This window comes from Gigantopelta aegis, chromosome 15, assembly GCF_016097555.1.
Source record: "Gigantopelta aegis isolate Gae_Host chromosome 15, Gae_host_genome, whole genome shotgun sequence".
Classification (NCBI taxonomy): domain Eukaryota; kingdom Metazoa; phylum Mollusca; class Gastropoda; order Neomphalida; family Peltospiridae; genus Gigantopelta; species Gigantopelta aegis.
Window position 1 is genome coordinate 40,585,016 of NC_054713.1, and position 24,272 is coordinate 40,609,287.

The following is a 24,272-nucleotide window of genomic DNA, read 5'->3' on the forward strand; positions in this document are numbered from 1 at the left end:
CGATAAATAAACCATTATTTTACATGAACAAACAAAGATGGCTGAAAAAGTAACTTCTTTATTTGACCATTTTATCATAAATAAACTACACTATCATATTTTTCCGCGTCTGTTTCATGTGTTAAATAAAATTTAACACTATAAATTAACAAAATAGCTTTTATAATGAAGGTTTTAATAAAATATTGATCTCAAACTAACCAACTGGCATTGATATGACATCATACATTACCAACAGCGTAATACTCCCTATGTTAAATTCAATGGTGTCATAGCCAATACAAGACAGATTTATTCTGCATGGGCTGACATCATGGAATGGGTCTGTCTTGCATGGCTAGGGATGGGAGAAATTAGAATATTGAGTACTGATATTTAATCTCATTCCATGGGGAGCTACAAATTACTCAATATGTCTTTGATGTAGTCTCAGTGGGAGTAATGGGGAGCCAAAGTCATAACTCCCCTTAAATGGTATGTGTGATAAAACTGTTTTATTTCATTTCAAATTATTTTAATGCTTATATCTAATTAAGGTTCAAGCACACTGTCCTGGACATACCTAGGCTATTTGGACTGTCTTTCTAGGACAGGGAGTAAATTTGTGTTGGTGTTTATAATACATCTTAAAAATTGTCTAAATGAATAAAGTAAAGTTTGTTTTATTTAACGACACCACTAGAGCACATTGATTTTTTATCTTATCATCGGCTATTGGACGTCAAACATATGGTCATTCTGACAGTTTTTTTAGAGGAAACTCGCTGTCGCCACATAGGCTACTCTTTTATGACAGGCAGCAAGGGATCTTTTATTTGCGCTTCCCACAGGCAGGATAGCACAAACCATGGCCTTTGTTGAACCAGTTATGGATCACTGGTCGGTGCAAGTGGTTTACACCTACCCATTGAGCCTTGCGGAGGACTCACTCAGGGTTTGGAGTCAGTATCTGGATTAAAAATCCCATGCCTCGACTGGGATCCGAACCCAGTACCTACCAGCCTGTAGACTGATGGCCTAACCACGACGCCACCGAGGCTGGTATCTAAATGGATAAATACAATTCATAAGTAATATGTAAATACAGTTATATTTCATTGATAAACTGGGGAAAAACATAAAATAAAAAAAGAAGATTAACCAAGCCCAATACATCTTAAGTTAAGCTACACTGGGTTGGGTTAATATTTATTCCTGGGAATTTGACAATCCTAAGCTTACAGTCAGAAGTTTTGAGAATTGGCAAGTTACATACACTTTGTAGCAAAAAAAAAAAAAAAAAAAAAAAAAAAAGAGAGAAAGAAAAAATGCACATGGAATTTATGGAACAGAGCAGACAGTTTTGTCACAGTGACCTTGGTACTAAGTATGCTGTATACATATCTTACAAGCTATTCATTTCATGTCAAGAAAAAAGGAGAAAATGTCTGGGGCAACTTCAAGTGTTTGTGAACAAAAGCAAACATTAGAAGACAAAAACATATCAGACGCACAGAAAATAATATTTACAGTAAATGATAGGGGTGGGATGTAGCACAGTGGTAAGTACTCACTTGATGCACAGTCAGTTTGGGATCGATCCCCATCAGTAAGCCCATTGGGCTATATCTTGTCCCAGCCAGTGCACCGCGAATGATATATTAAAGGCCATGTTATGTGCTATCCTTGCTACAAATGGAAAAATGTAGCGGGTTTCCTCTCTAAGAGTATATGTAAAAATTACCAAATGTTTGACATAATAGATGATGATTAATAAATCAATGTGCTCTAGTGGTGTCATTAAACAAAACAAACTTGCTGCTAATGGAAAAATATAGCAAGTTTCCTCTAAGACTTAATAATGGACAACTGCAGAATTGAAGATGAGGTTGATAATCTACACGTGTGCAGATGTAGTGCTATATATCCGGTAAGGGAAGACAATTCTGCAGTGGAGGTTATGACTCAAGTTGTATAACATATTGGTTGTGCTAGCACAGTAAGCTGAATAAGACTATTACCAGTAGCTAATGATTAATTAATGAATAGAACCAAACCCCAATAACATCCATATTTTGCAGGGTCACTTACCATATTTGTAAACTGCAACATAATTTCTTGTAATGATTGGCTGGAATGACAGCTCTTTATATTGAGACCGTTTTGGTCCCATAAGCAACCATTTTTTTACATTTGGTGACTGAAACATTTCATATTATATATATAAAAAACAGAAGTAGGCACTATCTGGCACCTAGATGAAAAAGCTAACGTAGAGAGCTGAACGAGAAATAGCCCAATGGGCTTACTGACCCTGATCTTAGACCAACTGCACACCAGGCGAGTGTTTTACCACTGGGCTACCTTTTGACTTGGACTAGTGGGGGACTAAACAAAAAAGTTTGTTTTGTTTAATGACACTACTAGAGCACACTGATTTATTAATCATCGCCTATTGGATGTCAAACATTTTTTAATTTTAACATAGTCTAAGAAAAGAAACCCACTACATGTTTCCATTAGTAGCAAGAGATCTTTTATATGCACTATCCCACAAACAGAATACCACAGCCCCTTTGATATACCAGTCATGGTGCACTGGCTGGAGCCAGAAGTAGCCCAATGGGCCTACTGACGGGGATCGATCCTACAGCAACCAGGCATCAGCACTTTACCACTGGGCTGTGTCCCACCCCTGGAACAGGAAATAACCCAATGGGCCCACCGATAAGGATTGATCCTAGACCGACAGCACCCCAATGGGCCCACCGATAAGGATCGATCCTAGACCGACAGCACATCAGGGCTACGTCCCACCCCTGGAACAGGAAATAACCCAATGTGTCCACCAATAAGGATCGATCCTAGACCGACAGCACCCCAATGGGCCCACCAATAAGGATCGATCCTAGACCAACAGCACCCCAATGGACCCACTGATAAGGATCGATCCTAGACCGACAGCACATCAGAGCTACATCCCACCCCTGGAACAGGAAATAACCCAATGTGTCCACCGATAAGGATTGATCCTAGACCGACAGCACATCAGGGCTACGTCCCACCCCTGGAACAGGAAATAACCCAATGGGCCCACCGATAAGGATCAATCCTAGACCGACAGCACCCCAATGGGCCCACCGATAAGGATCGATCCTAGACTGACAGCACCCCAATGGGCCCACCGATAAGGATCGATCCTAGACCGACAGCACCCCAATGGGCCCACCGATAAGGATCAATCCTAGACTGACAGCACATCAGAGCTACGTCCCACCCCTGGAATAGGAAATAACCCAATGTGTCCACCGATAAGGATCGATCCTAGACCAACAGCACATCAGGGCTACGTCCCACCCCTGGAACAGGAAATAACCCAATGTGTCCACCGATAAGGATCGATCCTAGACCGACAGCACATCAGGGCTACGTCCCACCCCTGGAACAGGAAATAACCCAATGGGCCCAACGATAAGGATCGATCCTAGACCGACAGCACATCAGGACTACGTCCCACCCCTGGAACAGGAAATAACCCAATGTGTCCACCGATAAGGATCGATCCTAGACCGACAGCACATCAGGGCTATGTCCCACCCCTGGAACAGGAAATAACCCAATGGGCCCACCGATAAGGATCAATCCTAGACCGACAGCACCCCAATGGGCCCACTGATAAGGATCGATCCTAGACCGACAGCACCCCAATGGGCCCACCGATAAGGATCGATCCTAGACCGATAGCACATCAGAGCTACGTCCCACCCCTGGAACAGGAAATAACCCAATGTGTCCACCGATAAGGATCAATCCTAGACCGACAGCACCCCAATGGGCCCACCGATAAGGATCGATCCTAGACTGACAGCACATCAGAGCTACGTCCCACCCCTGGAACAGGAAATAACCCAATGTGTCCACCGATAAGGATCGATCCTAGACCGACAGCACATCAGGGCTACGTCCCACCCCTGGAACAGGAAATAACCCAATGGGCCCCGATAAGGATCGATCCTAGACCGACAGCACATCAGGGCTACGTCCCACCCCTGGAACAGGAAATAACCCAATGTGTCCACCGATAAGGATCAATCCTAGACCGACAGCACCCCAATGGGCCCACCGATAAGGATCGATCCTAGACCGACAGCACCCCAATGGGCCCACCAATAAGGATCGATCCTAGACTGACAGCACATCAGGGCTACATCCCACCCCTGGAACAGGAAATAACCCAATGTGTCCACCAATAAGGATTGATCCTAGACCGACAGCACATCAGGGCTACGTCCCACCCCTGGAACAGGAAATAACCCAATGTGTCCACCGATAAGGATCGATCCTAGACTGACAGCACATCAGGGCTACGTCTTGCCTTTGGACTAGTGGGGGACTAAAGAAACAAACATGATACTCACTTAAAATGAAGAATTGTGACGAGTTGTTGTCCTGGAACATGCTGAAACAGTGCCTCGATGACGTCGGCCAGCTGTCGTGACAAACTCTGAAACCGATGACTGTACCGGTTACCCAGCTCCGGGGAGAAGCTTAGAGATGTGAAGTTTAATGTCACACGGTAATATACTGTGGAAAAAATAAAGAGACAAATTAAACATTTGAAAAAGTACTATGTAGTAGGTGACAATATATTAGCTTAAAAATGTGATGTTTAATGTCACACGGTAATATACAGAAAAAATAAATGGACAAATTAAACAGTTGAAAAAGTACTATATAGTAGGTGACAATATATTAGCTTTAAAATGTGATGTTTAATGTCACATGGTAATATACTGAAAAAATAAACAGACAAATTAAACAGTTGAAAAAGTACTATGAAGTAGGTGACAATATATTAGTTTTAAAATGTGACATTTAATGACACACGGAAATACCCGATACTGAAAAAAATTAGGAAACAAATTAAACAGTTCTACATGTATGACAGTTGAAAAAGTATGGCAGGGATCAATCCAACACCGACCTCACATCATACAAGCACTTTAGCACTGGGCTACGTCCCGTACCTAGTTGGTACATATGATTATTATGAAAGCAACCGATTGTTAGGTTAGGTTAATTGTGTTTATTTGAATGTCTAACTAGCAGTGTAGTCTTCTAGAATATGATAGGCCAATGCCTGTAATTAGTGTTTTTACACCATTGGGCAATTAAATAGTTTCAATGACCAAGCTAGTAAAACAAAATAATTTTCAAATAAAAAAATTACAGGGGTTCTACAAACTTCAAGAATAACGAAGGAAGGAAATGTTTTATTTAACGACGCACTCAACACATTTTATTTACAGTTATATGGCATCAGACATATGGTTAAGGACCACACAGATATTGAGAGAGGAAACCCGCTGTCGCCACTTCATGGGCTACTCTTTTTCAATTAGTAGCAAGGGATCTTTTATATGCACCTTCCCACACACAGGATAGTACATACCACAGCCTTTGTTACACCAGTTGTGGAACACTGGCTGGAACGAGAAATAATCCAATGGGTCCACCTATGGGACTTGATCCTGGACTGACCGTGCATCAAACGAATGCTTTACCACTGGGCTACATCCTGTCCTCAAGAATACGGTGTCTGATGACACAGCCAGTGATTTCTTAGACTCTGGCCACCAATGAAAAGTGATGGTTCCTGAAAATTGTATTCTGAAATATTGCTACAGTGAAACCCCTCTAAAACGGACACCCTTGGGACCAAGACAAATGTCCAGTTTTAAGAGGGATCCGGTTTAGAGAGGTTACGTTCTGTTCTGGTTTTTAGAAAGGGACTCTGTAAAACGTCCGGTTTTGAGGGAATTCCAGTTTACAGAGGTCAAGTTCTGTTCTGGTTTTTAGAAAGGGACTCTGTAAAACGTCCGGTTTTGAGGGAATTCCTGTTTACATAAGTGTCCGGTCTTGAGAGGTTTCACGGTATTTTGTTTCGCCAGACATCAGGGAAATTTTTTATTATTTGAGGCCGCCCAAAGATAGACAAATTTCATACCCCTTGACTGAAATAATAGGCTCCCCACCCTGCTCACTTCAAATATCACATTTTTTAACAGACCTGATACTTATCAGCTATTAACTGTCTGACATAGAAGCATCAAAATCTGCATAGTGTTTGGCAACACACCTACAAGTAATTACCACAGAATAACAGACCCAGTAAGCGATGACCTGGAAATTTATTGAGTTCAAAATTCCCATTATTTTGTTTTATTATATAACATCTTCAAAGACCAACTGTCTTTAAACTTTATTTATTTTGTAATACGACATTTTCTGCAAGTTCTGACAGATTTTTCTCGGGTCCCACTCTCATTCAATACGAGTGTCATAGGTTAACAGGTCTGAAATAGTGATGAATATCAAATTTCTTTTTATGTTTTTTTTATGTATTCGTATCACTTTAGCGGATCCAGAGGGGAGGAGGGTCACAGTAGTCCCGTGAACCCTTCTCCGCCATTTTTAATTACATTTTTAAAAATATGTATTTATTTCAACTATTTCGTGCTTATATCTAATTAAGGTTCAAGCACACTGTCCTAGGCACACACCTCAGCTGTCTGTCCAGGACAGTGGGTTAGCTGTTAGTTGGTTAGTGGTTAGTGAGAGAGAAGAGGGTGTAGTGGCCTTACACCTACCCACTGAGCCCTTAAGAACTTGCTCTGGGTTGGAGCTGGTACTGGGCTGCGAACCCTGTACCTACCAGCCTATAGTCCAATAGCTTAACCACTGTGCCACTGATATACAATATACAATATAAATTGCCCTAAAAACACATTTCTGAGCATCTTTAAATAAACATGGGGGTAGGACGTAGCCCAGTGGTACAGCACCCACTCGATGCACGGTCGGTCTGGGATCGATCCCTGTCGGTGGGCCCATTGGGCTATTTCTCGTTCCAGCCAGTGCTCCACAATTGGTGTAACAAAGGCCATGGTATGTACTACCCTGTCTGTGGGATGGTGCTTATAAAAGATCCCCTGCTGCTAATCGAAAAGAGTAGCCCATGAAGTGGCAACAGCGAGTTTCCTCTCTCAATATCAACGCCATATAACCGTAAATAAAATGTGTTGAGTGCGTCGTCCCCTTCCTTTTTAGAAGTCTGTGACTCACTCCCTTTACAAAATTCTGGATCCACCTCTAATATCACTGTTCTCAATGCATTATGTAGGGGTGAGATCAAGCTCAGCTGATGAAACAGTTTGCTGATGTGCTTTGACTGTAGCAGCAAGGGGTCTTTTATATGCACATTCCCACATACCACAGCCTTTGATATACCAGTCAAGGGACACTGGTTGGGACAGGAAAAATCCCCATAGAAAGAGTTCACTAAGGGTGTTCAATCCTATGACCTATGCACCTCTATCCACCAAGTTATATCAACCAGGCACATCAGGCAAGCACTCTACCCACTGAGCTATATCAATCAGGCACCTCAGGTGAGTGCTCTACCCACTGAGCTATATCAACCAGGCACCTCAGTCAAGCACTCTACCCACTGAGCTATATCAACCAGGCACCTCAGTCAGCACTCTACCCACTGAGCTATATCAACCAGGCACCTCAGTCGAGCACTCTACCCACTGAGCTATATCAACCAGGCACCTCAGACGAGTGCTCTACCCACTGAGCTATATCAACCAGGCACCTCAGACGAACACACTACCCACTGAGCTATATCAACCAGGCACCTCAGTCGAGTGCTCTACCCACTGAGCTATATCAACCAGGCACCTCAGGCGAGCGCTCTACCCACTGAGCTATATCAACCAGGCACCTCAGGAGAGCGCTCTACCCACTGAGCTATATCAACCAGGCACCTCAGGCGAGCGCTCTACCCACTGAGCTATATCAACCAGGCACCTCAGGCGAGCGCTCTACCCACTGAGCTATATCAACCAGGCACCTCAGGCGAGCGCTCTACCCACTGAGCTATATCAACCAGGCACCTCAGGCGAGCGCTCTACCCACTGAGCTATATCAACCAGGCACCTCAGGCGAGCGCTCTACCCACTGAGCTATATCAACCAGGCACCTCAGGCGAGCGCTCTACCCACTGAGCTATATCAACCAGGCACCTCAGGCGAGCACTCTACCCACTGAGCTATATCAACCAGGCACCTGTCGAACACACTACCCACTGAGCTATATCAACCAGGTACCCAGGCATCGAAATAAGTCGAGAACGGTCGTTCAGGTTACCGGGAGGTTACCACATGTTAACGGTAGTTTCGTTTCCGAACGTAAACCAGGCAATGCATTCAAGACTTCTGCGTTTCATTATCTCGTCAGGAATTGCATCGATGTTCGCACGCAAGTCACTCCACTTTTAAGCAGCGTCCACTAGATGAATTTACGTCCGCGTTTTGTTTTTTCGTACAAAATTGCACCAATGTTCGTGCGCACTTGTGGAATTGCAAAGCAAATTTTGGCAATCCGCGTTTAAGCAGTGCCCACTAGATAAATTTACTTCCGGATTTCGTTTCTCGTACCGATGTTCGTGCGCACCGTTACAATTTCAGAACGACTGCGTAGTAGTAACAGGAATTCAATTCTAACTTTCATATAGTTGTGGAAACCTATAGGTTACCAGGTTATATTTTGTGGTAACCTGTAAATGGGTTACCAGACACAATGCTTATTTCGATGCCTGGGTACCTCAGGCAAGCGATCTACCCACTGAGCTATATCAACCAGGCACCTCAGACGAGTGCTCTACCCACTGAGCTATATCAATCAGGCACCTCAGGCAAGCACTCTACCCACTGAGCTATATCAACCAGGCACATCAGGCGAGTGCTCTACCCACTGAGCTATATCAACCAGGCACCTCAGTCAATCGCTCTACTCACTGAGCTATATCAACCAGGCACATCAGGCGAGTGCTCTACCCACTGAGCTATATCAATCAGGCACCTCAGGCAAGTGCTCTACCCACTGAGCTATATCCCACCCTGTTAAGAGGACACACCACATTCTTTTCTGGGCTTTTTTTATTTATATCTTTGATTGCCCTTCTCACAATCCGGACAATGTGGCACAAATACATGTATTACATATTCAGATCCCTTCGCCTTCCTTTCTTCCCCACTTCAATTTTAGAATAAACACTGGTTGGTACATAAACAGGAGACAAGACTATCACAAGCAAAAATAAACCACACCAAAGTTCTTGAAGGAAAACAAATAAAAAACCACCTGGGGAAGCGAACCGGTATCTTCAGAAACATAAACCAGTGGAATCAGGGAAATAGCTTATCTTGCTATCACTTATTTCTGTTGGCAAGTTCTCAGGGAAGATAATATGTGTTGATCAAAGCACTTCTAACATCTCCCCAACTAACGTAGCCCAACAGCAGAGTGCTTGTCTGATGCGTGGTTGGTTTAGGATCGATCCCCGTCAGCGGGCCCATTGGGCTATTTCTTGTTTCAGCCAGTGCTCCACAACCAGTGTAACAAAGGCCCTGTTTGTGGGATATGTGCTGATCAAAGCACTTCTTAGATCAACCTAACATAGCCCAGTAGCAAAGTGCGGTCAGTCTAGGATCGATCACTGTCAGAGGGCCCAAAGGACTACTTCACGATCCAGTCAATGTACCACAAGTGGTGTAACAAAGACCGTGGCATGTACATGTATTATCCGGTTTGTGGAATCATATGTGTTGATCTAAGCACTTCTAACATCTCCCTAACTAATGTAGCCCAGTGGTAAAGTGCTTGTCTGATGCATGGACCACAAAGGATTGATTCCCATTCGCAAGCCCATTGACCTATGTCTTGTTACAGCCAGTGCTTCAAAACTGGTGTAACAAAGGTCCACAGACAGGATAGCACATACCACGGCCTTTAATATGTGTACATGTATGTCTGTGGGATGCTGCATATAAAAGATTCTCTTGCTGCTAACTAAAAAGAGTAGCTCATGGAGTGGTGACAGCGGGTTTCCTCTCTCATTATCTGTGGGTGGGACATAGCCCAGTGGTAAATCGCTCGCCTAATGTGTGGTCAGCCCAGGATCAGTGGGCCCATTGGTCTATTTCTCGTTCCAGCCGGTGTGACAAAGGCCAAGGGATGTGATTATCCTGTCTGTGGGATGCTGCAGATAAAAGACCTCTTGCTGCTATTCAGAAAGAGTAGGCCATTGTGTGGTGGCAGCAGTGGGTTTCCTCTCTCATTATCTGTATGGTCCCTAACCATACATGTATGTCCGATGCCATATAAGCATAATTTTTAAAAAAATCAGTTCATTCCACCCCATAATGAAATGCTGAGAGTAAACACTGTAACACTGTTCTAGCCATCTTGATGTATAACATGTATATTTGTTAAATGTAGGGAGCAGACTTAATATAGCACTTGCCTGTTGGCCAATCCCAAATTTGATCTGCAAATAAATATTTTTTAAACCAAATGCTGAGAGTAGCAGTTATGTGATTTGATTTAGTCGTACACACCCTTTGATATAAATATTAATTAAAACAAAATTTACACTCTCATACATGTTATTTTTATGATCTTACACGTATGTAGCAATAACAAATATTCCTTTCCTTTCCATAATGGAGAGGTTAAGGGGGTAATCCTTCACTACATCATTTCATTTTAATTCAACTTATTTGCGTGCTTATATCCAATTAAGGTTCAAGCACGTTGTCGTGGGCACACATACCAGCTATCTGTGCTGTCTGTCCAGGACAGTGGGTTAGTTGCTAGTGGTTAGTAAGAGAGAAGAGGGTGTAGTGGTCTTATACCTATCCACTGAGTCGTTAAAACTCGCTCTGGGTGAGAGCCAGTACCGGGCTGCGAACCCTGTACCCTTATGTCTGATGTGATGGATTAACCACTACACCACCGAGGCCAGTTCACTACATCATATATGTATTTCAATCTTAGGAAAGCACCCTGCCACTGTGGTTTATTCCCCCCCCCCCCCCCCCCCCCCCCAATAGCCATACCTTCCCGAAAAGCAAGCAAGAGATATTTTACACCCAAATAGATGGGTGGGATGTAGCCCAGTGGTAAAGTGTTCGTTTGACGCGGTCGGTCTAGAATTGATCCCCATCGGTGGACACATTGGGCTATTTCTCGTTCCAGGCAGTGCTCATCAACTGGTGTAACAAAGGCTGTGATATGTACTATCCTGTCTGTGGGATGGTGCATATAAAAGATCCCTTGCTGCTAATCGAAAAGAGTAGCCTATGAAGTGGCAACAGCATGTTTCCTCTCTCAATATCTGTGTGGTCCTTAACCATATGTCTGACACCAAATAACCATAAATAAAATGTGTTGGGTGTGTCGTTAAATAAAAAAATTCCTTCCTTCCTTCCAAATAGATAGTGACAAAGACTGTGGCATGAAAACATTTCTTGTCTATCATGCGCAACATGATCACATCTTATGCTCCACCGACTCCGAGAGTGTACATTTCCATCGGATAAACACAAAACAACATTATCAGAAACAGATGCCGAGTGTTATCAGGTATGAAGTTTGTTTACATATACGATTTTTCCAGTGCTGTGAGGAATTAACAAGTGATGGATAGACAAGAAAAAAGAAAATTAATGCAATGAGTTCATCAAGAGGCTGGAACGAGAAATAGTCCAATGGGTCCACCGACGGGGATTGATCCCAGATTGACCACACATCAAGCGAGCGTATAACCACTGGACTATATCCCACCCCGTGCTGTGAGAAATGAACAAGTCATGGATGGACAAGGAAAGTTAATGCAATGAGTTCATCAAGAGGGAATCGATCCTGAAACTCATAACATCTCATATGGATATCACAGATGACACAAGAAATGATTTAGATATTTCCAGCTACGAACGATATAGAAAGGAATTTTTGTTTAATGATACCTCAAAACATTTTAAAAGTTAAAGTTTGTTTTTGTTTAATGACACCACTAGAGCACATTGATGTATTTATTATCAGACATTTTGTACTTCTAATATATACCGGTAGTCTTAGAGAGGTAAGCCGCTACATTTTTCTAATTAGTAGCAAGGCATCTTTTATATACACCATCCCATAGACAGGATAGCATGTACCATGACCTTTGATATACCAGTTGTGGTGCACTGGCTGGAACGGGAAGTGGCCCAAAGGGCTCACCGACGGGGATCGATCCTAGACAGACTGTGCATCAGACGAGCATTCTACTATTAGACTATGGCCGCTCCATAAAGAAAAGAATTCATGACAGGCACAACGTAGCCCAGTGGTAAAGCACTCCCTTGATGCATGGTCAGTTTGGGATCAATCCCAGTCGGTGGGCCCATTGGGCTATTTCTCCTCCTAACCATGACAATGCATCACGACTGGTATGATATCAAAGGCTGTGGTATGTGCTATCTTGTCTGTGGGATCATGCATATAAAAGATCCCTACCTACTAATGGAAAACTGTAGCTGGTTTCCTCTCTAAGACTATATGTCACAATTACCAAATATATGACGTCCAATAACCGATGATTAATAAATCAATGTGCTGTGGAGTTGTTAAACAAAACAAACTTTTCATGAGAGATTACTCACCTGGATAATTTGGAACAGGAACAATTTTAGTGGGTGGAATAATGGGTGGCTCCGTGGTGGCACTCCCCTCTTCTGCCCCTGACCCCTGTTCATCATTCAGAAAATCCTCATCATCCGTTAATGTCACTTCTCGTATCGTCCTTTTCACCACTTCATCAGCAAACTCAAAATCCTTTTCCTGAAATAATAAATATCATTTTCTTATTAATCTGTAAATTTAAGTTATTATTTATCAAATAATACAATTATTTTGTTCAGCACACTCAAAATCCTTTTTCTGAAATAGTAAATATAATTTTCTTATTAATCTGTAAATTTAAGTTATTATTTATCAAATAATACAATTATTTTGTTCAGCACACTCAAAATCCTTTTCCTGAAATAGTAAATATAATTATCTTATTAATCTGTACATTTAAGTTATTATTTATCAAATAATACAATTATTTTTTTCAGCACACTCAAGATCCTTTTACTGAAATAATAAAAATTATTTTGTTCATCAGCTCATTCAATTATTGTGTTCATTTGTAAATTCAATATTCTTTTCGTGAAATAACAAATAATTTATTTTGTTCGTCAATAAATTCAATTTTTTTTGAAAAGAAGACGTTTTTTGTTCATTAGCAAATTCAAAATCCTTCTTCTAAAAAAACCCAACAACATAAGTTTGTTCATTAAAACAATTCAAATATTTGTATTTTGTTCATCAAATTCAATATCCTTTTCCTGAATTAACAAATATTAATGAGTGTATCAGCAAATTTTCCCTCAAATATGAAATAGACAGTCAGTCAGACAGATGGACTGACATACATACAGACAGACACATACACTCTCATGAACATATACAACCTGCATGTCTTATGTATGCTGTACTAACAGCAAATAAAAAAATCTGATCTTAAATAATGTGTTAACAGAATCTATAAACAGATTCCTTAATTTATTACAAAATTTTAACTCAACTGTCAATAGGAACTATTTTAGTGTAAAGGAACCATCAGGCTAATAGCACCAGCAAACTACCCACAGGTCCCACTCATTTTTTTTTTTACCAACAGGACAGCACATACAAGGCTTTTTGAACTACCCACACTCCCTTTTTCTAAGCAGGATAGCACATACCAAGGGTTTTGATGTGGCAGTGCACTGGGTGCAATGAGCTAATTGCAGTGGCTTATTAACCTACACCCAACACCCACTCCCTTTTATTAGCAGCAGGACAGCATATACCAAGGGTTTTGATGTGGCAGTGCACTGGGTGCAATGGGCTACTTGCAGTGGGTTATTGACCTATCCCCAACTCCCATTCTCTTTTCTTAACACCAGGACAGCACATACCAAGGGCTCTGATGTGGCAGTGCACTGGGTGCAATGGGCTACTTGCAGTGAGTTATTGTCCTACACCCAACTCCCACTCTCTTTTATTAGCAGCAGGACAGCATATACCAAGGGTTTTGATGTGGCAGTGCACTGGGTGCAGTGAGCTACTTGCAGTGGGTTACTGACCTATCCCCAACTCCCATTCTCTTTTCTTAACACCAGGACAGCACATACCAAGGGTTTTGATGTGGCAGTGCAATGGGTGTAATGAAGTTGGTGAGGTGGATTACTTAACTATAACCTCCAACTCCCACTCCCATTTCTTAGCAGCAGAACAACACATACCAAGAGCAAGATGTGGCAGTGCACTGGGTGTAATGGATTATTTGGTGAGTTACTGAACTATAACATCAAACTCCCACTCCTATTTCTCAGCAGCAGGACAACACATACCAAAGGCTTTGATGTGGCAGTGCACTGGGTGCAATGCACTAGGTGCAGTGGGTTACTGGGAAATGATCTTCCTGTAACGCGACACCAGACAGGCGTAGACAGATGGTGAGCCAGCCAGACTGGAGGAAATTAAATGGCTACAATGATCTTTGTGGAATGTTTGTAAATCCCTCCCTTGATCACACCAGCAGATTGAGACATCAAAGGTCTCACGCAACCTCTATATGGCCAACTCAACAAGTAGACAGATCTTTGTAACCAAGGCTATTTATTCACTGGCAACTAGAATTTCCTGCAGGGTTCATTCACAGTGGAATTAATTAAGTTTTAGCCAAGTTTGAGATGTATGTAGAGTATTTCTTTGAAAATATATTAAAAAGTGGATAAAACAAACAAAATTCTATTGGCAAAAAGTTTTAAAGTTAAAGTTTGTTTGTGTTTAATGACACCACCAGCACACACTGATTTATTATTCATCGGTTGTTGGATGTCAAACATTTGGGTAATTTTGACATACATGCAGTCTTAAAGAGAAAACCCGTTACATTTTTACATTAGCAGCAAGAGATCTTTTGTATGCAACATCCCACAGACACGATAACACATGTGTACTACAGCCTTTGATACATTAGTCATGGTGCATTGGCTGGGCAACTGATAGCAAAATAAGCCAGTCTAGTAGTCCCATACCTTCACCATTCACCATTTTATTTCAACTTATTTCCGTGCTTATATCCAATTAACATTCAGGCATGCTGTCCTGGGCAAACATACCTCAGCTATCTGGGCTGTCTGTCCAGAACAGTGGGTTAGTTGTTAGTGAGAGAGAGAGAAGAGGGTGTAGTGGTCTTACAACTACCCATTAAGTCATTAAAACTCGCTCTGGGTGGGAGCCGGTACCGGGCTGTGAACCCTGTACCTACCAGCCTTATGTTCGATGGCTTAACCACGACACCACCGAGGCTGGTACCATTCAACTTATTATCATCATCTATAATTTATGTTTCTGATTTTCTTTTTAAAAAAAGAGAAGAAAAACAAAACAAAAACGGGACTGTCAAGTAGTCTCATACCAAAAAGGAAATAATGTGGCTGCAACATTCATCTCATTATCATTGTCTATATAAGTTTGTTCTTAACAAAAACTATAAAAAAATCACTTCCAGAAGATCTCTACAATAAACGATACACATGTGGAAAAATGATGAGACATTCTACACATTGTTGGCAATGATACGTTGGCACTGTGAAAAGCCGACACTCGGACAAAGTAGCGATGTGTTTTCTTTGTGGTCGAGATGATGGCTCATTATACGGTTCACATCGGAACTATTTGCTAGACCTCTAGGCAGCACACCACGCTGGGTGTAGGTTTACAATAGGTTTAATGTACGTTTTCTAAAGAAAACCATAAGTGTTATATTATCTTGTTAATCCTTAGGACCTACCTGTTAAATGCACTTGTTCTCTACACGAGTATTGGAAAGGACATATATAAAAATATCCATTGCTTCTATTTTGAAAGGGTAGCCTGTGTGATAGTAGTGGGTTTTGCCAACTCTACATTTCCCCTCTCCCTCGCCCCTCTCTCCCCCCATCTCCCCTCTCTCCCTCATATTTAACTCCCTCTCCCATCTTTCTTTCTCAGTCTCTTTCCACAGCCTCTATCCACAGTCTCTCTCTCCCCTCTTTCTCCCTCTCTATCCTTCTCTCTCTTAATGTACAAATGTACATTTGTCAAAACAAAACCATTAGTGTCATATTCTATTAATACACAGCAAGCAGCATTAGAACTTTCCCCATCTATATAGGACAATGTATACCATGGCCTTTGATCTTTGATGCACTTCTAGAGTCCACTGAAGGCAATCGATCCTATGACCCAATGCACCTCACGCAAGCACTCTTCCACTGAGCTACATACCACTCCTAAAAAACAGAAGACCATCCCCCTACCCCAGATATTTTAAAACTAGGTACAGCTTTGAAGAACATGTTAAACTACTCACAGTACTAAAAGGTGACAGATTTATTAGCCCACTCAATAGAAAGATTATAAAGTCTATACGTCTAGTAAGATACTGGTCAGTTTAATAACTTGGGTACGTTCACAGGGATGTCATTTATTGGTATATATGACACGTATACATATACTATAAGATATATATCACACACGAGTATATATCACACCAGTGGATATTCACCTGGCTCTGTCGACATTTACTGCTTTGACCAACATATCTGTAGAACTAGGGCGGGATGTACATGCTGTTTAATGTTAGAGTGCTTCCTTGGGGCGCAGTAAATTGCATGATTGATTGATCTCAAAGGACCTTGGTTATTTCCCATTCTAACAAATAGCAGATCTACAAAAAAGGCCATGGAATGTACTGTGAAGGGAAATAAATTATCACTCAGGTGCTTTTCGGAAGGAGTAATCTATCTCTCTCTCTTTCTTACTCAGTCTCTGTCTCTTACTCAGTCTCTGTCTCTCTCTCCCTCACTCTCTCTCTCTCTCTGTCTCCCTCTCCCTCACTCTCTCTCTCTCTCTGACTCTCTGTCTTCTCTCTGTCTATTTTTCTCTCTGTCTCTGTCTGTCTGTCTGTCTGTGAGTGTGTCTCTCTCTCTCTGACTCTGTTTATTTTTTTCTCTGTATCTCTCTTTCTCATTCTCTCACTCTTTCTCACTACTATGTTAGATGCCAAATAGCATTCAGTTTAAAATGTATTGAGATATCGCTCCACAAATACTTAGACCAGCTGACCATCCCAACTTGTCATGGTGTAACCGCACCGCAGCAGTAAAGTGTTTTACAAGCACGGACACTGTGGGGTTTCCTTACAGGCATCACAGAGAGCCACACTGATTTACAAGGTGAAAGACCTCTCACCACTAACGTGCACAGGTGTCAAACCAGGGCATCCTACTGTCCATGTCAACAATGAGGAAAGAATGCATGTAGACCACAGCGAACAAGACAAACAGATAAGTGGTTACAGTGGTTTTGTACAAGAACAAAGTGAAACAACTACAGGTAGAATATAGCAAGATATGGATGGATATAGACAGACCATAGTGAGCTACAAGGCAGTGGCTGTAAGACACAGATGGATGGATGGATGGATGGACGGATATAGACAGACCATAGTGAGCTACAAGGCAGTGGCAGTAAGACACAGATGGATGGATGGATGGATGGATGGATGGATTGGTGGATGGATGCATGGATGGATGCATGGATAGATGCATGGATGGATGGACGGATATAGACAGACCATAGTGAGCTACAAGGCAGTGGCAGTAAGACACAGATGGATGGATGGATGGATGGACGGATATAGACAGACCATAGTGAGCTACAAGGCAGTGGCTGTAAGACACAGATGGATGGATGGATGGATGGACAGATATAGACAGACCATAGTGAGCTACAAGGCAGTGGCAGTAAGACACAGATGGATGGATGGATGGATGGATGGATGGATGGATGGATGGATTGGTGGATGGATGCATGGATGGATGCATGGATGGATGGACGGATATAGACAGACCATAGTGAGCTACAAGGCAGTGGCAGTAAGACACAGATGGATGGATGGATGGATGGATGGATGGATGGATGGATGGATGGATGGATTGGTGGATGGATGCATGGATGGATGCATGGATGGATGGACGGATATAGACAGACCATAGTGAGCTACAAGGCAGTGGCAGTAAGACACAGATGGATGGATGGATGAATGGATGGATGGATGGATTGGTGGATGGATGCATGGATGGATGCATGGATGGATGGACGGATATAGACAGACCATAGTGAGCTACAAGGCAGTGGCAGTAAGACACAGATGGATGGATGGATGGATGAATGGACAGATATAGACAGACCATAGTGAGCTACAAGGCAGTGGCAGTAAGACACAGATGGATGGATGGATGGATGGATGGATGGATTGGTGGATGGATTGGTGGATGGATGGATGGATGGATGGATGGATGCATGGATGGATGCATGGATGGATGCAAGGATGGATGGATGGATGGATGGATGGATGGATGGACAGATAGATGGATTGATGAATAGAAGAATGGGCCCATTCGGCTATTTCTCGCACCATGAGTGAGTGGATGGATGGATGGATGATGGATATACAGACAAACATACAGACAGAAAGCTATCAACACCTGTCAAACAAAACATTCAGCCCAGGGAATTGAACCCACTACTGAGAGAGAACTTAATCATTGTAAACAAGTACACCGCTTTAGCCTATGAGGCCAAACATCTGCATTATCAAATAAACATGTAATTTTAGCCTTATAAACCTGATATTAGTGATAGTAATGTAGTCTGGCGCAACACGGAGAAGATTGTCAGAAACTAAATCTGAAATCAGAGATTACACATCTAGCACGTGCATCACGCTTAATGCCAGACATCCACTGATGTACTGATGGAATCGGACAGGTTAGGTCCAAAAGGATCCTATCGTTTGAGATTATTAGATCTGTAAATATTCTTTGCCATTTTAACCAATATTTTCTTTAAAAAAGATAAAAATAGAAGTTAATTTAGAAGTCATGTAAATTTTTCAAAATGAATAATGTATCAAGTTGGAGAATGCACTTGGAAAAATAATTAACCCGCCCATATGGGATTTTTTTAATTCACGAATGTACACCTCTTCATACATCACCTACCATAGACTCACACAGTCAGGCAATTACAGATACAGGCCAAGCTACACAAACATAATTTATGAATGTGCATGCAGTACTCTCTGTCAGAAAAGGTAAGTAAAACTCTCATTTTTTCCACTAGACCTAATTGATTTATTAATCATCAGCTATATATATATATATGGATGTCATACATTTGGTCATTTTGACATATAGTCTGGGAAAAAAAAACCGCTACATTTTTTCCATTAGTAGCAAGGGATCTTTTATAAGCACCATCCCACAGACAGGATAACACATTGATTTCTTTATTAATCATCAGCTATTGGATGTCAAACATCTGGTAATTCTGACATATAGTCTTAGAAAGAGCACCCGCTACATTTTGTCATTAGTAGCAAGGGATCTTTTATATGCACATTCCCACAGACAAGACAGCACATACCACAGCCTTTGATATACCAGTCATAGTGCACTGGCTGGAATGAGAAATAACCTAATGGGCCCACTGATGGGGATCGATCCTAGACCGACTGCGCATTAAGGTAGCACTTTACCACTGTGCTATACATCCCACCCCGGAAATGTAAGTAATCACTCCCAGCCCCCTCCGACACTAACCTGGAAAGTTTTATATCACCTTACAATGAAAATGTTAACACATTTTATTTCAACAATCATATCACTTCAGAATAGTGATGATCAGCTCACTATATTTTTCCCATAGCAAAGACTGCAAGCAACCTTGCATAAACAAGGAGCAATTTTCTTTTTTCTCCTTTTTATGTTTGTTTTTGTTGCAGATCTTCTTGGTTGGTCTGGTTTTACTGATGTTCATTAGTTCAAGCTGTGTCAAGCCTTGACGACAGTTGAGTGTGTTCTATGTCTGTGTCACTACATAGTTATTACACTTGTTATGACTTGACAGGATCTACCTGAACCATGGCCATCACCATACCTACTCAAGCATATCCAGGATGTGCACCAGTGTGTGCCTACACTTTACACCTTACATTGCAGCAATATGGACCAGCCTCGGTGGCGTCGTGGTTAGGCCATCAGTCTACAGGCTGGTAGGTAATGGGTTCAGATCCCAGTCGAGGCATGGGATTTTTAATCCAGATACCGACTCCAAGCCCTGAGTGAGTGCTCCGCAAGGCTCAATGGGTAGGTGTAAACTGGTTCAACAAAGGCCATGGTTTGTGCTATCCTGCCTGTGGGAAGCATAAATAAAAGATCCCTTGCTGCTAATACAAAAGAGTAGCCCATGTAGTGGTGACAGCGGGTTTCCTCTCAAAATCTGTGTGGTCCTTAACCATATGTCTGACGCCACATAACCGTAAATAAAATGTGTTGAGTCAGTCATTAAATAAAACATTTTTTTCTTTTGCAGCAACATGGAGAAGAGTGTCTGATTTCTGCGGTCCTGCCAGTGCACCATGACTGGTACAACAAATACCAGCCTCAGTGGCGCAGTGGTTAAGCCATCGGACGACAGGCTGGTAGATAAAAGTTTTGCAGCCCGGTACCGGCTCCAACCCACAGCGAGTTCTTAAGGGCTCAATGGGTAGGTGTAAGACCACTACACCCTCTTCTCTCTCACTAACCACCAACCAACTAACAACTAACTCACTGTCCTGGAGAGACAGACCAGATAGCTGAGGTGTGTGCCCAGGACAGCGTGCTTGAACCTTAATTGGATATAAGTTGAAATGAAATGAAATGGTGTAACAAAGGCTGTGGTATGTGCTACCCTGTCTGTGGGATGGGACATATAAAAGAACCCTTGCTGCTAATCGAAAAGAGTAACCCATGAAGTGGCCACAACGGGTTTCCTCCCTCAATATCTGTGTGGTCCTTAACGATATGTCCGACGTCATATAACCGTAAATAAAATGTGCTGAGTGTGTTGTTAAATAAAATATTTCCTTCCTTCCTTTTCAGAAGAGTGATCTGAAGCTCGGCTTCATTTTGATCATAGCGAACACTGACAGATGCTGTCACTGAGGCAGAATACATTTAACGTTCATAAAAAAGTTTGTTTATTTTGTTGAATTTTTATTTCTCCTGCTATAGGTCTAAAAAAAAACTGGACTGCTTTTCGCTTTTCACAGGCTGCTATGTGTATTTCGAACCTTGATAGATGTACCTCAGGCTACTCTCTGCTTGTATAAATGAATCTTTGTTCTTTCCTTGAGGAAAGTCTTGTGGTACCAGTTAGCTTCTTATACTTGAATATTATCTTGTCCATCAGTCACTCACAGCCAGGAGACAGCTGCAAGGGTCAAGCTGGCACTGTGGTAATTGGTACTGATAGGTCAATGGTTCAGGGTGTTTGGAGGAACAGATTTGCTAATTGTCTAAATACCAAGGAGCACAGGACTTGGCCAGACAATTTACCCACTGTGCCAAGTGGCCCTGTATTTCACACCCGGCTGCCAGCTACCAGAATGGTACTTAACCTTCTTAACTGTGGTTTGGTGGTCAGTATAAGACACACTGTCTGATAGTGCCTTGGTGGTAAAGTGGTTAGGCCACCGGGACTTAAGGCTGATAGGTACAGGGTTCGCACCATGGTACCGGCTCCCACAAAGAGCAAGTTTTAACAATTCAATGGGTAGGTGTAAGGCCACTACACTGGCTTCTCTCTTACAAACCATTAACAATGGAAAGTGATGCAACCGACCTTGGTGGTGTAGTGGTTAAGACACTGGAGTTAAGGCTAATAGGTACTGGGTTCACATCCCGGTGCCGGCACCCACCCAAAGCAATTTTAATGACTCCATGGGTAGATGTAAGGCCACTACACCAACTACTCTTTCTAATCACTAACCCTCTGTCCTGGACAGACAATCTAAATAGCTGAGGTGTGTATAATAATAATAGTATAATAATAATAACTTTATTTAATGAGGGTGACAGGATTAGCACAAGCTAATCTTCCACTAGGCCCTCAGCATGTATGCCTGGGACAGCATGCTTGAACCCATGTTTTCACTGGGTGTCTTCCAGGAAGTTGCTAGCTGCCATTTCAGAATTACCAAATGTTTGACATCCAATAGCTGATCATTAATTGATCGATATACTGGCCTCGGTGGCGTCGTGGCAGGCCATCGGTCTACAGGCTGGTAGGTACTGGGTTCGGATCCCAGTCGAGGCATGCAATTTTTAATCCAGATACCGACTCCAAACCCTGAGTGAGTGCTCCGCAAGGCTCAATGGGTAGGTGTAAACCACTTGCACCGACCAGTGATCCATAACTGGTTCAACAAAGGCCATGGTTTGTGCTATCCTGCCTGTGAGGAGCGCAAATAAAAGATCCCTTGCTGCCAATCGGAAGAGTAGCCCATGTAATGGCGACAGTGGGTTTCCTCTCAAAATCTGTGTGGTCCTTAACCATATGTCTGACGCCATATAACCGTAAATAAAATGTGTTGAGTGCGTCGTTAAATAAAATATTTCTTTCTTGATCGATATGTTCTATGTTAAATTTTAATGACCTAACTGCATCCGGCAAGAGAAGACAATTCTGCAGAGGAAGTTATGACTCAGGTTGTATAGCATTATGGTTGAGCTAGCACAGTAAGTTGAATAAGACTATTACTAAATATTTGACATCCAATAGCCAATGATTAATAAATCAATGTGCTCTAGTGGTGTCATTAAACAAAACAAACATTGAGAATGTCCAGCCACAATAATGTAGATGCTCTATTCTAAATTATTAAATAAATTTTAAAAATATTCTAGATATTTAAGACACACATTAACATCCTCTCCATAAATCAAAGACGATGTAAAGAATGAAATACTGTTTCCATTAACAAACAACAACAACTAAAAACAACACCTATTAACCAAGAATTCCTTATACAGGTTCACCCTCTTTAGCCTGTAAGCGAATACAAGCGAATACAAGCGAATACATGCAGAAGGCAAAAGCTATAAAGATAAAGATGCAAACAACATTATTGACTTTCCATAGTGACCATCTGCCCTTGTACATTATAAGTAAAACTACCGGTTTGGGCCAGAAGCTGATACTTCATTTCTCATTTCTCCCAAGTGATCACTATTCAGGCTATGCCTGTGATCTGGTAAATAACAGCAGATGGGGAATTCCACTTGTCAGATAAAAAAAAAAATATGGTCAAATTACTGGAAAAAGACAGCAAACATGGGCTAAATGTTGTCAATTCCACCAAGCACAAAGCTGTTTGTTTGTAGTGTTAATTTAGATACAGCTAAATTACAGGGAAAAGATAAGCAACATTTGTTAAATGTTTCTCTTTACTTCATTGCAGATATCTTGAAATATACTAAAATTACTGGGAAAAGACAGCAAGCATGGGCTAAATGTTTCTGTCGATTCCACTGTGCATTTAAATACAGATAAATTACTGGAAAAAGATAAGCAACATGGTTTAAATGTTTATCTGTATTTCATTGCAGATATCTTGAAATATACTCAAATTACTGGAAAAAGACAGCAAGCATGGGCTAAATGTTTTGAATGATTCCACTGTAGAGCTGTTTGTTTGTAATGTCAATTTAAATACAGCTAAATTGCTGGGGAAAAGATGGGCAACATGGGTTCAGTGTTTCTTGAAATATACTCAAATTACTGGGAAAAGACAAGCAACATAGGTTAAATGTTTCCATTTATTTGATTGTAATCTTGAAATCTAATAAAATTACTGGGAAAAAAAATGGATAACATGGGTTGAATGTTTCTGTCCTATCTGACTGTAATATACAGGAAACTTTACCAGTGTCCCCACTGTGGAAATACAGGAAACTGTTTGTAACAAAATGATAGCAATGTAAATATGGCCAATTTATTGGAACAGGACAGGGAACATGGGCTAAATGTTTCTGTTTTATTTGGCCACACAGCTGTTTGTAACACCTTGTCTAGTAATGGCAGCTGAAACACAACAAAACTACTGGAAAATGACTGGAAACATGGGCTAAATGTTTTTGTTTATAGGACTGTAGACCAATTTGTTTTAATAGCAATTACTGGAAAAAGACAGGGAACATTGGCTGTTTGTAACACCTTGTCTAGTGATGGCAGTTGAAACACAGCAAAACTACTGGAAAATGACTGGAAACATGGACTAAATGTTTCTATTTATAGGACTGTAGACCAATTTGTTTTAATAGCAATTACTGGAAAAAGACAGGGAACATTGGCTGTTTGTAACACCTTGTCTAGTGATGGCAGTTGAAACACAGCAAAACTACTGGAAAATGACTGGAAACATGGACTAAATG

At 41.6% G+C, this 24,272-nt stretch overlaps 1 protein-coding gene across 8 annotated transcripts in view; it reads right to left on the bottom strand.

Moving 5' to 3' along the window:
- LOC121389972 (basement membrane-specific heparan sulfate proteoglycan core protein-like) overlaps positions 1-24,272 on the bottom strand; it is a 299,120-nt gene that overhangs the window by 221,863 nt on the left and 52,985 nt on the right. For all 8 annotated transcript variants that reach the window (XM_041521661.1, XM_041521663.1, XM_041521660.1 and 5 more), the window contains exons 2-3: positions 12,534-12,711; positions 4,398-4,563 (exon numbers count right to left, since the gene is read on the bottom strand). In XM_041521661.1, coding sequence (XP_041377595.1) covers positions 4,398-4,563; positions 12,534-12,711 — 344 coding nt within the window. The remainder of the gene's footprint in view (positions 1-4,397; positions 4,564-12,533; positions 12,712-24,272) is intronic.